This window comes from Monodon monoceros, unplaced genomic scaffold (assembly GCF_005190385.1).
Source record: "Monodon monoceros isolate NGI ecotype Baffin Bay Population unplaced genomic scaffold, NGI_Narwhal_1 Super_Scaffold_4, whole genome shotgun sequence".
Lineage (NCBI taxonomy): Eukaryota > Metazoa > Chordata > Mammalia > Artiodactyla > Monodontidae > Monodon > Monodon monoceros.
Genome location: NW_021703781.1, coordinates 682,846 through 698,806, shown reverse-complemented (window position 1 = coordinate 698,806; position 15,961 = coordinate 682,846). Strand labels below are relative to the sequence as shown.

At 38.8% G+C, this 15,961-nt stretch overlaps 1 protein-coding gene across 2 annotated transcripts in view; it reads left to right on the top strand.

The window, feature by feature from the left end:
- The window catches only part of NUP133 (nucleoporin 133), a 57,235-nt gene that overhangs the window by 548 nt on the left and 40,726 nt on the right, over positions 1-15,961 (top strand). Inside the window, exons 2-8 of one of the 2 annotated variants that reach the window (XM_029245842.1) lie at positions 1,365-1,483; positions 4,060-4,163; positions 10,521-10,628; positions 12,307-12,441; positions 13,062-13,232; positions 14,818-14,973; positions 15,287-15,357. In XM_029245842.1, the coding sequence (XP_029101675.1) occupies positions 1,365-1,483; positions 4,060-4,163; positions 10,521-10,628; positions 12,307-12,441; positions 13,062-13,232; positions 14,818-14,973; positions 15,287-15,357 (864 nt within the window). Of the gene's footprint in view, positions 1-1,364; positions 1,484-4,059; positions 4,164-10,520; positions 10,629-12,306; positions 12,442-13,061; positions 13,233-14,817; positions 14,974-15,286; positions 15,358-15,961 lie in introns of those variants that run through there. The other variant, XM_029245843.1, reaches the window with a different exon arrangement.

The window sequence follows — 15,961 nt, the reverse complement described above, 5'->3', positions numbered from 1 at the left end:
CGTCTGCGAAATGGCGATAATGATACCTGACCAGAGCCTGCGAGGAGTCAGTATGAAATGCCACGATGCAGATATAAAGTGGAGAGTGAGGACCTCAAACCCTGGAAAATCATTATATGTGCTTAACATACTAACTGCCCTTAATATCCGCTGGTGGATAATTAAAGGGATTTTAGCTACAGAAGTTAGCTTTGTAGCCAAATTAATAGGGAAAAGGCTTTCCATAAGCAATGAGATAAGACTAGTAGTTTTGTTACCAAATAAAAGCATGGCACACCAGTTCACGTCACTCGTGAAACCGTGGTCTGCATCTCCCCTTTCATAATTAAACTAGAATTTTAGAAGAAGCTAACATGTGTCTTGAGTGGTTTCTTTTGAATTCGTCTATCAAAAATGAATTTTCCCCTGCAAAAAGACGGTGATACTGGATCTTGAACTTATAGTTAAAATTTATCTATAGAAGTTTGCAGTACTTTAAAGGAGAAATGATTTTTAAAGAATACCTTGTATCCTTTTGCGTTTTGTAAAGTGCTCTTCAAATGGTAATCTTGTGATTGTTTTCTACTCCTTTTGAGAAAAGTCAGTGAGTAAAAGTCATACTTGGTTTTTGTTTTTTTTTTTAATTTCTTCTTACCTTTCGGTAATCATTGAAAGGAAAAACCTTTGTTATAATACTTTGTCAGAAACAATGCTCTCAGTCACTCTGCATCTCCTCAGTTAATCCTGTGATAAGAGGTAGAATAACTTTTATACTAATAAATTTACACTGGTTTTCTGAATGTTAAGAAGAAGGGGAGAAGGAAATATAATTTCTACTGCTGTATCTGTTATCGAAGACCAGGTAGCAGCAGATACTCACGACCCTATTTAATTTCTTGATTTTGATTGTATAAATCTGGTAGATTCTTATAATTCTGTATCTGATGAGAGCTTAAAGATAATCTAACCCAATGTTTGTAAAACTTTTTTGACCACAGAGTATGATAAACTCTATATTCTATTTCGTTTTTTAAAAATGTTGATTGAGACCCATAATTTGAAAAACACTGATCTAGTCCAGCCTTATTTCACAGTTAAGGAGGCAGAGTTATAAAGAGTTTAAGTGAATAGATCATGCATCTAATTACTAGAGCATGAAAGTCTGAAGCCAAGTTTTCCTAAATCCTGTCAGTCTTTTTTTTTTAATGAAAAATAAATTTAATAACACAGTATATATGAGCCAGAGTTTTTTCACTGTTATACTTCATCTTTCTTCTTGTTTATCAGAGATTTTCTCTTTATTGTGAAAATATATACATAAAACTTATAATGAATAATGGAAATTTTTAAGTTATGAGTGAAATAATATGGTCCCGTTTCTTTAGAGGAACACCTACACGAATATTCCCGCACCACTCCATAACTGAGTCTGTGAACTATGATGTGAAAACATTTGGATCTTCTCTCCCTGTTAAAGTCATGGAAGCCTTAACATTGGCTGACGGTGGGTATCATTTTCATTTGCTTCTGTTAGCAATGCAAAATGAAGCCTAGGTCTGGCATGGAGATCGAAATTTGTGCTTTCTCTGGTATACCTTCACTTCAGTGGAGAGAAATAGGTGGCTTATTTGGTTTTTCATTGTAACTGAGAAATACGATAAATTTGGGAAGCAGAATGAGTTCATTTTAGCACAATCAAAATAAGTGTTTATGGTTGTACATACTCTATATGCAAAAGTTAGTCCAATTTCAAAAGTTGATTGAGTATATGAGCATATGAGTATATGCTTTTTAAACAAAATCCAAAAAACTACTGCCTCACATTACTGGGTTTAATAATTCAGTAGAATCAAGTCTTACCTCCATTTCTGGATCCTATGTAGTACCCTAGAGGCTGTATGCACAAATTTATGTTATCAATTTTGTGCACCATTAGAAGATTCTCCTGGCAGACAATTAGACTGGAAGTGTGGACGATGCAGCCAACACAAGCTTTAGAAAGACACCGTTAAGGATGAGTTGGGGTGACTAGAAGAGCAAAGTTCAGAGCATCCTGTGATTTCCTGGAACAGTGTTTTTGAGACTGCAGGTAGTGACTGATATCAGTTTAGTGGTTCATGACCAGCATTTTTTTAAAAAATGAAGTAAAATAGATTGCAAAATATCAGAGTGCTTCTCATTTCGTTTTATTAAAATTGTGTATGAATGCATCATGATGTAAAATGGATTTCATACTGTGAATGACAGTCACAAAAGTCTAAAGTACTCCGTTCAACAAGAAGGAATATTTCTCATCAACTTGAACCGGCACATCTTGCCAGTAAGTCCATGGGAGCTTCAGGTCCAATTATTTTCAGGCAGCTAAACTTCCATGAACCTCTGTCATGCATTGTACCTATTTTAAATATATATTTTCTTTTCCCGTCTAAAAATTTCAGCTTAAATTGCATTTAAACCTTTTGACACACTCCTGGTTCCTGCCACCAGATCATGTTAATAACAAATAGAACACAGCCTCAGAGGAGAGAGTCTCTAGAAATCAGGATGTGTAAATTGAAGAGTGTGTAAACTTGAGAGGAACTCGTCCTCACGTGGAAACTTCCAAGTGCTAGTCAGTTGGTGTGCTGTGTTAGCGTCCTCGAGGGTTCACCAGTGGAGGATTTGGAGCTGCTGTAGTGCTTTCAGGAAAAGAAAATACGGAGCAGATACTCCAGTTCAGCAAAAAGCCCACCCTTAACCTAGGTATGATGTGGTATTTTAGCTTGTACATTATTGATGCCTTTTAGTTTGCCCCTCTACCCTGACTTTAGTTTTATTTATTTATTTGTTTTGCGGTATGCGGGCCTCTCACCATTGTGGCCTCTCCTGTTGCGGAGCACAGGCTCCGGACGCGCAGGCCCAGCAGCCATGGCTCACGGGCCCAGCCGCTCCGCAGCATGTGGGATCTTCCCGGACCGGGGCACGAACCCGTGTCCCCTACATCGGCAGGCGGACTCTCAACCACTGCGCCACCAGGGAAGCCCTACCCTGACTCTAAACGAAGAGCAAAGCTCACATTAATTAAATTTCTAGGGCCGCTAATACATTTACTCAGGTTTACCACCAACATGTACAACAGCAATAGACCAGTCACCCTTATCCACAGGCGTATGTTCCAAGACCCCCAGGGGATGCACCGGACCCTGTGTGTACTGTATTTTTTCCTGGACGTACATACCTGTGGTAAAGTGTAATTTATAAATTAGGCACAGTAAGAGAATGTCCAAGTTGCCAGCGTCACTTCTCTGTGCTTTCAGCCATGTTTAAGTAAAATAGGGTTACTTCAACACAGAGACCGCGATACCGCGACAGTGACTCTGATAACCTGCACTACGACTATAAGTGGCTAATGGGCGGGTGGCAAAGGAATGATTCACCTCCCCATCAGGACATCAGGACAGTGTAAGATTTCATCACAAACTTAAGAAGTGTTATTTCTGGAATTTTCCATTTAATATTTTGGACTGCAGTTGACCACGGGTAACTGATACCACGGAAACTGAGGATGAGGAGTGACTACTGTATACTAATTTAGTTTTGTCACTTAATACGGAATGTAACCCTTTAGGTCACCATATAATTAAGTAATTTATCATACCTTCAGAGAGCTCTTATTTGAAAATCTTGTTCTTTTGAAGGAACGTGATTTTTCCTTGAAATATTTTATATATTTAATGAGGTTTATTATTTGTGTTGCTTTATCAAAATTATGAATGTTACTAAATATAATATTATAAAAAGTAAGATATCGGTCTGTAACAAAACTTAAGAAATATTAAACCTAGGCCCAAAATATACTTTTTGCCTTTAGATATATTTCTAAAAGTAGTTGTCAAAGTTAAATGGATCTCTTGTTTCGGATATTAATAACTCTTGAATTATTCAAGAGTATTTTTTGTTGTGAGTTAACCTCGTGTGTGTGTGCTGATTACTTTTTAAGGTGAAGATGGTGCCAATGAAGAAGATTTTGGTGTGAGGAAGTTTTAAGTTTTTCTTATTCATACTTTAAGATTAATTACGTACCTCATTTTTTTTCTTCAGTTGACGATCAGCTGACTGTTCACATAGATGAAGGTGGATGGGCTTGTCTGGTCTGCAAAGAGAAACTCATTATTTGGAAGATTGCTCTGTCACCTATTACCAAGGTAATGGTTCTTTAGAGAGCTGGAAAGAGAGGAGAGGATTCCTAATTGGCTCTGAATTTTTACCCTAAATTTTTAGAGTTGTTGGAGGACCATAATTTGAATCTACTCAAGCATTATAGATTTGCATTTTCATAGCAATATGAAATACTGAGCATATCATTTCAAAAATGTTTCTCCCCTTATCATGATTTTAAGCAAGATCCATCTTATTTACATTTAATAAAATTAGAGACATGGAAGTTTTTAATGAATGTCACGCTAGTCACTCTGTCTAATGAAGTCTAAGACTAAAAGCCATCCACATAAGCTGATGAACTGAGTTTTTTTTTTTTTTTTAAGGTTTTCAAAATAACATTTATTTCTTAAAAGTTAACATGTGCATAATAGGACCCCAAAGAACACAAGAAGCGAAATACAAAGTCATCCATCATCACAAGCAGTTTACCATTTGATGTGTCCTTCTAGGTCTCGTTTGTGTATTTAAACACAACTAAGCATCCATTTTTATGTAATTAAGATCATACAGTTATGTATCATGCTTTTTCACACATCATGAATATTTACCATTTCAAAGTCCCAAAGCTACGAGTATTTTGATAACCAAAAATACACTACACCAACTCAATCTGGAAGGGAAAAAAATGTAATCCTTTCTTGGCGACAAAAACTTCAGAAAAGACAAAAATGGCAACAGGCCTCTAGATAAAGATATTGGCAGAGTTATGATTAAAATACTACATTCCCTTAACGTTCAATTAAAAATGAGACATAAAGCAACAGAGTACCCAAAGTATAATGCTTTTAAGAGGATTCATTATCTGATCTGAACTGTTAAAGTATTTAGCAAGGAGGTATATTTCCGCTGAATTACTTAACAATGTATTCCTATAGTACAGCTAAGAGATGCACACACATCAATGGTTATCATCAAAATATAAAAAGGAACACATCCACATACTTCCCTCCCTTTTATACTTCCTTCTGCCCCTCTGCTACCAACCTAATGAACAAGTCCTGGTGTACATTTCTCAGATGGTTTAACAATTCCATGTCCAAGATGCTACTTTTTTACCAATTATAACAAAGATATTTACAAATTGGTTAATTCACTAGCTCTACTTTTTATCATACATTGTCATCTCAGGACTCCTAAAAAGCCTAGATGTTGCAAAATAATGAATGAACCTTGTCCATAGTAAGCATTGGTACTTTACAAAAATGCACATTTAGACCTATGGTTATAACCTAAAACTGTCTTCTAGATATGGAGATACTAGCTAAGAGCCCTTCCCTTCACCCTTCCTCTTACCCCTCCTCCAGCATATCAGCGACTAAGTACAGGACTATATCTAGCTCCAAGAGGTGGATTAACGTAGACGCTCCCAGAAGACACAGCCCTTCCTAAAAACCAACAAAAGGGCATTTATTACGGGGTTATTTTACTACCTGTACTTTTAATATACTTTGGGCATTAGGACTTGCTTATTCTTTAATACACAGCAATATTAACTAAAACACACAAATAGAACAATGGTTAGACAATCTGAACTTGTCTAAAGACTCATGGGCACAGATCCCTTCTCTGTACTTCCTTCCCTGTCCGCTCCCCGCCTCCCCACCACCCAGTGAATAGTCAGCTTACTCTCCAAGACTCAAGTTTAACAATTTCCACTCCCCCAATACAACCATTCCTATGAATTAACAGAAAAAAAATACTTAAAAGGTGTTACTTTTAACTCTCTATTTTCAATATATGTTGTGTACTTTTACACATCTAGAAAGATTAGATGTTTCAAATACGGATTTAAGTTTGTCCACTATATATATATATATATATATATGTAGTAGCACTGAAGAAGCTGCACACAAAGGCTATAGTCACAAAGTGTCTCCTAAACAGGAACACTCTGGCCTAGAAGCTTCCCCTTCTCATCTCTATCAACCCAGTGGACAAGAATAATAAGCATCTGTAATGCTTAGAGGGGATTTTAACAATTTTACTTCCTCCAGTTGTTTTCAGAAGTCTTTCCTATGAATTTTAACACAAAGTGTACACAATGTATTTATCGGCTATTTTTGTCATACACTGGCAGCCTCTTTAATATCTAGGAAGACTAGATGTTGTAAATTTGGACCCTCTGTCCTTTATGTACACTATGTACACAGCCAAGTAAAACAAAACGCAGAGACACACCGGACAATGGTTAGTCTTGGTATAAAGCCCTTTACACTTTCTTCTTTCTCCCTGAACTAGCACAAATAAAATAATGTGTACTGCTCAGAGAGGTGGTTTGATCATTTTGATCACTCCATTTCTAAAAGACAGTATTTCATATGAATTTTAACAAAAGGATATATCTACAAAATATGTTACTTCACTACCTCTACTTTTAACATACTTTGTGCACTTCTAAACATCTAGAAAGACTAGATGTTTCAAATAAGGACTAAAGTTTGTCCACTATATACACAGTAGTGTTGAATAAACTACACACATGTAACAATGGTTAGATCTGAAAGTGTCTTCTACATAGGAACATTCTAATCTAGAACACTTCATCTCTCCCAGCACCTCCTTTCTGCCATCCATCCAACATTGCGCAAGTACAGGCACAGGTGTCACTTAGATGTGATTTACAATTTCACTTCCAAAGGCCCTTTTCAGAAGACGGCCTTTCAATGAATTTTAACACAAAGTGTACAAAATGTGTTAGTTTACTAACTCTACTTTTGTCATACATTGGCAACCTCTTTAATACCTAGAGATTAGATATTATAAAATTGGGACCCATTGGTCCAGTATATACAAAATATATACAGTAAAGTTAAACAAAATGCATGTAACATATAGAGCAATGGATAAGTTGAAATGTTCTAGCACCTGCTAGCAAAACATCTTTTGCAATCTTCCCTCCCACCTCCCTAAACCCAATGAACAAGCACAGAGTATACTGTTCAGAGAGGAGGTTTAACAATTCCATTTCCAAAGACAGTATTTCCCATCAGTTTTTAAAAGCTATTTACAAGAAGCATTATTCTACTAAAATTACTTTTAAATACATCAAGCACTTCTCAACATCTAGAAAGAATAGATATTTCATATAAGAACTTACTTGTCCACTATGTACACAGCACTGTTAAATAAAATTGCACACATGTAACAATGGTTATAATCTGAGGTATCTTCTAAATATGACCATTTTGGCCTGAACCATTTCCTCCCTCACTTCCTTCTCTCCACCGCCAATCCAGTGGACAAGTACATGCATATGTAATGCTTAGAGGTGGTTGAACAAATTCATATCCAAAAGTCATTTACAGAAGACAAGCTTTCCTATGAATTTCAATAAAGTATACAAAATGTGCTCATTTTACTACTTTGTCATACACTGGCAACCCCTTTAACATCTAGAGACTAGATGTTGCAAAACTAGGACTCAATTTGTCCATTATATACACGATATACACAGCAAAACAAAATGAACATACAAAAAATGGTTTTGTCTGAAAATGTCCAGGTATGAACACACTAGCATATTACCTTTTGCAATTCTTTCCCTCCCTCCTCCAAACCACTGAACAAGTACAGACAATAGTATACTGCTCAGAGAGGTGGTTTAACATTTAACATTCCCACAGACAGTACTTCCTGTGAATTTTAGCAAAAAGACGTTTACAAAGTGATATTTTACTACCTCTACATCTAACACACGTTGGGTACTTCTAAACATCTAGATGGACTAGATGGTTCAAATAAGGACTTAATTTGTCCACTATATACAGAGCAGTGCTGAATGAACTGCACACATGTAACAGTTATAATCTGAAACTGTCTTCAAAATACCAGCATTCTAGCCATTCTAAGACCAACCCCCTTCTCTCTCTCCCCCCTCCACCAACCCAGAGGGCTATCATGCTCAAATTTTCAGAAGACAATCTTTCCCATAAATTTTAACACAAAATGTACAAAATGTATTATTTACTAACTCTATTTTTGTCATACACTGGCAACCTCTTTAACATCTAGAAAGACTAGATGTTGTAAATTAGGACTCATTTGTCCATTATATACACTATATACACAGCAAAGTGAAACAAAATGCAGGAACATAAAAAAGACAATGGTTAATCTTGCTTCACTATAAACACACTGGCACAGAGCTCTTTGCACTTCCTTCTCCTCCCCGCGACCTTGAACCAGTGCACAAACAAACAGTGCATACTGCGTACTGTTCAGAAAGGTGGTTTGGCCACCCCTCCCCCCCAAAACAACATTTCATACGAATTTTAACAAAAAGATATATACAAAATGTCTTTTTACTACCTCTACTTTGAACATATATCAGGCACTTTAGAAGATCTATAAAGACTAGATATTTCAAAAAAGTACTTATTGTCAACTACACATACAGTAGTAAGGAGTAAAATGCACACACAAACCAATGGTTCTAATATGCAAATGTCATCTAACTGTGACCAGTCTGGCGCAGAACCTTCTTTTCTTCCTCCTCAACGTCTTCCATTCCATGTCCTCTAACCCACGGAACAAACGTGGACCTCTGTGGCTCCTGATGTCGCCTCTAGAGGCGGTCAAACAACTCCATTTCGAAAAGTCATTTCTAGAAGACATTTCTTTTCTACGGTTTTTTTAAAGAAACAAATAGGCATTTACAAGACATGTGACTTTATCATACGTCGGCAACCTCCTCACATCTAGAAGGCCTATATGTAGCGAAGTTTTCTTTCGAAAGGTTGGGGGGAAAGTTGAGAGCAGCTTTTTCATATTATATACACAGGCCTTCTATAAACGGCCAGTAAATCTTCCCAAAGGGTGGCGGGCACTTCCTATTGGCCGCATGTGGTACGTTATTCTACCATTTCTATCTTAACGACATCGAGGTCTTGGTAGAACGACGACCAACCCCAACCGCCCGATGACCCGATAACGTTCCACTCGTCGTCGACCGGGGCTCCGCTCACCTTCCGGGCCCGTTAAGGCCTTTGTCCGTTGTTGTCCGGACGAGGTGAGGTCTGGTCCAACTGGGGCAGAGAGGTCACCTCAGGTCCCGGGTCCGCGCGGGCTCCAAGGCCTAAGGGTGGCTGAGCTGGCGTCCACGTAGAGCCCCCTTCCCGGGCCCTCGAGGCTCTAACGGCCCTCCGCAGCGTTCCAGTGGCCGCCATTCTTCTCGCCCTGCCACGCCCGACGCTCAAAGGCGCCACGTCCTCGGTGAGCTGCAGGAGGCTTCGCCTAACCCCTGCAGCGTGGGGTCAAGAGACCCGGCGGTGGGTGGGATCTGGGCTCCGAGGGTCCGCCGCCATTAGGTCGCGGAGGTCGGGGTGTGGGGGCAGTTCGTTGCTGCTTCCAGGCTCGGGCCCTGCCAGTGGGTGGCTGCGGCGAGGGCTCTGGGGCTCGGTAAGACACAGCCTGAGCTTGTCCCGGGGGCCCCCCAGTTCACCTGCCGACCAGAGGCCGGAGGGCCTGGAGGACCCCGAGCTAGAAGGCCGCCATCCGCTTCTCACCGTGCTCTCTGCCGTAACTCTGAACTGAGTTTCTTAGAAGATAGGAATGTATTTCACTGAATCTACTGAATGATGCATAATAAAATAGGAAAAAATGATACCAGTTTTTATAACGCTAATTTAACTTTCAATTGTCAACTTCTCACACGGGGGTTTTCATTTGTACATCCACTCCCATACCCTCAGCAGCCTCTTTTTCTTTCCGCTCCAGATCAGGCATACTCTCCTGTACCACTTGTGTTCACTGGGCCATTGTTCCACTGGGATTTGGGCTCCCACTTACCTAAACTCTTCACGTCTACTGGTCTCTGTACTGCTGCTACCTAGAAAACCGTGTTTGTAGTTTTAGGAGCATAGGTGAGGGAGAGGGCCTGGGGTGGGCATCCTGAGTTAGCAGAGGAACGCTGACACTTGGCTGAGTCTAAGAAATGTTTTCTAGGTGACTTGGAATACTAACTGTGTGGTCATGCAGATTTTAAATGTCAACTAAACAAATCAAGATTAGACTGGGAAAATTCCATAGGAAGCCTACACACTTCTTTCAACCAATAGACTTTTTGGTCTGGGAAGAGATTGGAGTAGTTTATATTAAGGGTCTGGTCTAGCTGCTATGTTTTCCTGATTCTATATCTCTTAAAATATTTTGTTTTAAAATTACTGAAAATGATGATGAAAGCCTGATCAAAAAGATATGAGAAGAAAGAGTATTTGTAGAATGGTATTTCCAGCAATGAATTAGAATCTAAAATATGCAGAGAAGGGAAATAGTGAAGCCAGATGCATATTCAAAAACTTGGATTTGACATGAAAGATGTTTTGTTTGGATTTGTTCTATAGTTATCTGTTTGCAAAGAACTTCAGCTGCCACCTACTGATTTCCACTGGAGTGCCAACTTGGTGGCTCTGTCTTACTCTGCTACCTCAGGTGAAGCACATTCTACTCAGGTAGGTGACTTAAATGCTTATTGAAGTACATTTTTTAAAATAAGGGAGTTCTAAAGTTGGAGGAATCCTCCAGCCCAGTTCTGAAACGTAGCTATAAAGCTACAGGAATCAAGACGGAGAGGTGACGGCAAAGAGATGGACACACAGGGCAGTGGAACAGAATAGAGCCTAGAGATATAGACTCACTCAAGGATGGCCCTTTGATCTTTGACAAAGGCGCAGAAGCAATTCAGTGGACCAAGGATGGTCTTTTCAGTAACTGGTGTTGGAATCATTGGCTGTCTTTATGGAAAAAAGAAGCATTCCTCCTAAACCTCATTCTTTATGTAAGGATGAACCCAAAATGGATCACAGATCTAGATGTAAAACTAAAAACTTTTGGAAGAAAGCAGGAAAAAAAGTCATCATGACCTGGGATTAGGTGAAGAGTTCTTAGAAATTACCGAAAACATGATTCATAAAAAAAAAATAGATAAATTGGACTTAATCAAAATTTAAAACTTGGCTCTGCCAAAGGCACTGAAAAGAAAATGAAGAGAGAACTACAGACTGGTAGGAAATAGTATATCATATAAATATTATATACGATTTATATATCCAACAAAGGACTTGTATGTAGAACATAAAATGAACCCTCAAAGCTTAGTAAGAAAACAGACAACCCAATTTAGAGTAGGACGTGAATGCTTTACCAAAGAGGATATAAGGATGTCAGATAAGCACATGAAGAGGAGTTCACATCATTAGCCATTAGGAAAATGCAAATAAAATAAGTGAGATACGACTACCCCTATTACAGTGGCTGAAATGAAAAGCACTGACACTACCAAGTGCTGACGAGGATGTGCAGCAACCGGAACCTCATACATTGCTGGTGGGCCTGCTGGTGGTACAGCCGCTTGATTTTCACTTCTCATAAAGTTAAAGTACCCTTGCCCTATGACCCAGCAATTTCATTCCTGCCTGTTTACTTTAGAGAAAGTAATGCTTATGTTCACACAAAAAAACAGCACACTAATGTCATAGCAGCTTTATTTGTGATAGCCAAGGGCAGAAACAATACGAGTGTCCTTTAAACGATTTATCCATAGGATGGAATACTACTCAGCAGTAGAAAGGTGTGAGCTACTGATACATGCAACAACAACCTGGATGAATCTCAAAGACGTCATTCTAAGTGAGATACAGGTTCTATTCAGTGTCAAATATAACCAGAGTCAAAAGGTTATATTCTATATGATTTCATTTGTTTGGCATTCTCAGAAAGACAGAGCTATAATGATGGAAACGGTGATTGCCAGGGGTTAGGGTAGGGAAGGGTGTGACAGTAAAGGGAAAGCGTTAGGGAGTTTTGGGTGCAGATGGAACTGTACTGTATCCTTATCGTGGTGGTAGTTACATGAGTCTACACGTGTTTTAAAATTCACAGAACTGTAAAAAGCAAAAGATTTTATGCGGTCTGAAGAGAAACCAGAGTATAAAAATTGTAAAACAAAAGGGGGAAAATGTCAGTTTTATTGTATGATAATTTTTTTAATATGAAAAAAAGGAATTTTTATTTCTGATTTCTGTTAATCAATAGTACATTGCCCTGGTTTCTTTATATCAGTGTCACCAAACTCCCGACTTGGGCTCCTTCTTTTATTGTGGTTACTGAGTATTATGGTCTTGTTTTGAGGCTGTTGCTGTCATGGTTGCCACCAGAGAAGGATCCATCCGCTATTGGCCAAGCCTTGCAAGTGAAGACGCCTACACAGAGACGTCCGTAGATCTGGGAGGTGATAAGACTTGCAGTTTCCTAACAACAGTGCAGGTATATGATATTCTTTTATATTTATTGGAAAGCTGTGATTTGGCTTGGAAGTGGGATTTAAATGACTAAAAATTTGGGGTTTCGAGCACATCATACAGGCAGGGGGTGGGGGGAATCAAAAAGAGGCAAGAAAAGAATGTCAGGATCTAGGATTTGAACACTTAGACAGAGGGAAGCCCTTCTCATAGGACTCTGCAATATCAGTAGTGCATAGTAGCCGATGTTATTCATTTCTGTCAGAAAGATCTTCATAAAGTGACGTAGAAACTCTTAGACAGTAGGAGGAATGGTTTGCTAATATATACTCTGCAGGTTTACTGAAGAAATAAAATCTGATACTTGATTTGTTGAACCTGCATGATGGTGAACCTATCACTTAAAAATCAGAATTAAAAAATACATGCAGTTAAAAATATTGCAACAAAGTTATTCTGTGTAGAATTAATATTAAGTTGAATGGATTCATAAGTAAGTGATTTTAATAAAATAGCACTGTTCTTTTTTATTCTTTTAGATTTGTTTTAAGGTACAGATGATTTCCTTCTGTATCAAAGTGATTTGTGTTAATTTTCTTTTCTTAGTCTTAACTGCTTAACTAACTTTGCTATGTTTGTTCACAGGGAGGAAGTTTTATTTTATCCTCATCGGGAGGCCAGCTGATTCGCCTGATACCCGAAAGTGTAGGAAAAATTCATCAGCATATCCTGCCTCAAGGGCAAGGTGTGCTTTCGGGAATTGGTAGGAAGGTTTCTTCTCTTTTGGGAATTTTATCTTCTAGCAGTGATCTCATAGTAAGTTGATAAAATAACTTTGTTTTACAAGCTTCTCTTAGTGAAATCAATAAGTTGGCAGTTCCCTATGAAGTTGGTATTGCCTCTGTATGAACTGTGGTGTACATGAGCTGAAAGCTTTGATCTTTCAGTGAAGCATTTTTATTATGATGGTCAAATGAGTTCATACCCTGTAACGTTAATATTCTTAAGTCACACAGATTATCTTATAAGTAAATTCTTTGAACTAAAACTATGATGTAAAATTATAAACGTGTTTAAGGATTAATTTTGCTTTCTAGACATAACCAAAAGTGTGTTCTCCACCCCCATGACTCCAGCTATCTGTGTGGATGACTCAAATCTATGTCTGCTGGGCTTCTGCCTCAGTCTCTGGAATAGTGAAGGGAGGCTGATGGGAACTAACGTGTGGGGGGCATCTGCTCTCTGCTAGGTGCTCCATGTTTGTTACCTCCTGTAATTATTAGATGACCTGTAACGTAGAGAGCTTCATTTCCAATTTGTAGATGAGGAACTGGCCTCAGTGAGGCTAAATTGCCCAAGGTTACAGAATCACTCGGCGGCAGATTCATACCCACGTCTGTTTGAATTGAGAGCACACCTTTTTTTTTAAACTATGCTGTTCCCTCTAATTTCAGGTTGCTATTATTATCTGCTTCCTTAACTGGTCTTTGAACCTAAAACGTAACATGTCTGGAAGCAAATTGCTGATATTCTCTTCTCTCCTGTTGACTTACAAAACTCATTTCTTTTTTGACCTATTTCTAATGGCACTGTCACTTTTTTCAGAGACCCAGGTATAAAACCCTGGTGTGTGTGTGTGTGTGTATGTGTGTGTGTGTCTCTCTCTCTCTCCTTACCAGGTTCTATAGGTTTGGCTTCTTTCATGTCTCACTGCCATCCCCATCTTCCTGCTTCCACTGTAAGGCCCTAATATGCACTCTTGGTTAATTTCCCCTAATTCTTGGTGCCAGTCCGCTTTACTCACTGTTGGCCCCTCCGGTCCCATTAGTGACTAGAGTCATGGTGACAGGAGAAGTGGAGACAATTAGGGTTTTCACTCAACAGTTCTGTATACGCAACTTAAAAAACACATCTGTTCTTCAGAAGCAAGAAAGACGAGGTTAACATACCCACGTGGAACTACACACAGCCCTACCAGATTCCTTCTCCTGTAACACAGCTCTTGTGCTCACAAGCCATTGAGACTATCTCCCTTGCTTACTAGGTTTACAAGCTCACATTTAAGACTGTGCTGTGTGTGAACCTTATTTTTGCTTCTTTCCTGGTTGTAATCCGCATTCCAATTAAGCAGGGCTGTGTCTTGTTCTCTGAAGATCCTGTGACTTTCCCACCTCCCGACTCTGCTCTTCCTGGGCCTTCTGCCTTTATATTTGTGCCTGTGGAAACCCTCCTTACTCAAGGTCTGTTTCAGGATCACTCCTTCCTTCGAGTCCTAAATGAAGAATTCTGCTAGGATTACTAATCAAATAGTTATAAAATGTACTAATTTTGAATTTCAGAAAAATAGTTCATTAACATTAGAACGTAATAATCTATAAACTTTTTTCTCCTCTCCATATAGCTTTCAAGTGTCCTTTGGGATAGAGAGCGATCAAGCTTTTATAGCTTGACGAGTTCAAACATCGGTAAATGGGAATTAGATGATTCTTCAGAAAAACAAGCACATAGTTGGGATATAAATAGAGTCCTGAAGGAAAACATTATTGACGCTATCTGGGTAAGGAACAGTAACATTCATCTCTGTAATTTTCATTTATGTGAGACCGCTAGTTCCTTTAGTTGTTGTATTTATTAGAACACATTTCAGTGTAATACACAAAGTTTTAGCCATCAGATAGGCTGAAATGGAGTAGTCAATCTTTAGAAGTATTGGAAAGCACTGATTTACTTAACTTTTTCAATGCATACATTCATTCAGTAAACGTTTGACTTACTGTGGATGAGGCACTTTAGTAGGTGCTGGGGATATAAAGGTGAAAAGAAACGATTCCTAAACTCAAGGAGCTTACGTTATTGATATTTTCATGTAGGGATCTGAAAGTAACTATGAAGCTATTAAAGAAGGGGTCAACATTCGGTATTTGGATTTGAAGCAAAACTGGTAAGCAATTAATTTGTCATGAAGAACATAGGAGTTGTTTGGAAAAACAAACTGATGTTTGTTATAAAATGATGAGCAGTCTTGCTATCTGTTTTTCGAATGCCTCTAATGCTAATCTTATACTATTATGTCTTAACTAAATCGTTTTGTGTTGTCTAGCGATGCTAATTCATTTGAGAAATACAGGCAGTTGTCAGCCTTCCACTGTGTGTTCCATTAGCTGTCTGCCCTCAGTAGGGATCCGTCTGTTCTGCTGTCACAGCCGGAGCCTCTAAGAGCTGCCTACCCCGCTGCTGGGGCTGCTCCATGCTGTCATTTTTCCCGACTCTGTGGAGATGCCAGGCGCTCTTCTCCAGCCCTTTTTCTGTTGCTGAAGGAGCTTTAGCCTGTGTTTGTCGCTGTATTGAATAAAGGAAGGATGGGGTGAGGTTTTGTCGTGGTGGTACAAATTAGAATTCAGTCACGGTTTATACTCAGAGTGAATTTCCTCTTAGAAATGGTGCTCTAAATGGTGCTTAAGATCCCAGGTTAGTCTGATAAAGCTACTTAATCCCATGTTATTGTTTAGCTTTAATACCAGAGGCCATATGGAACTTAAAAACCA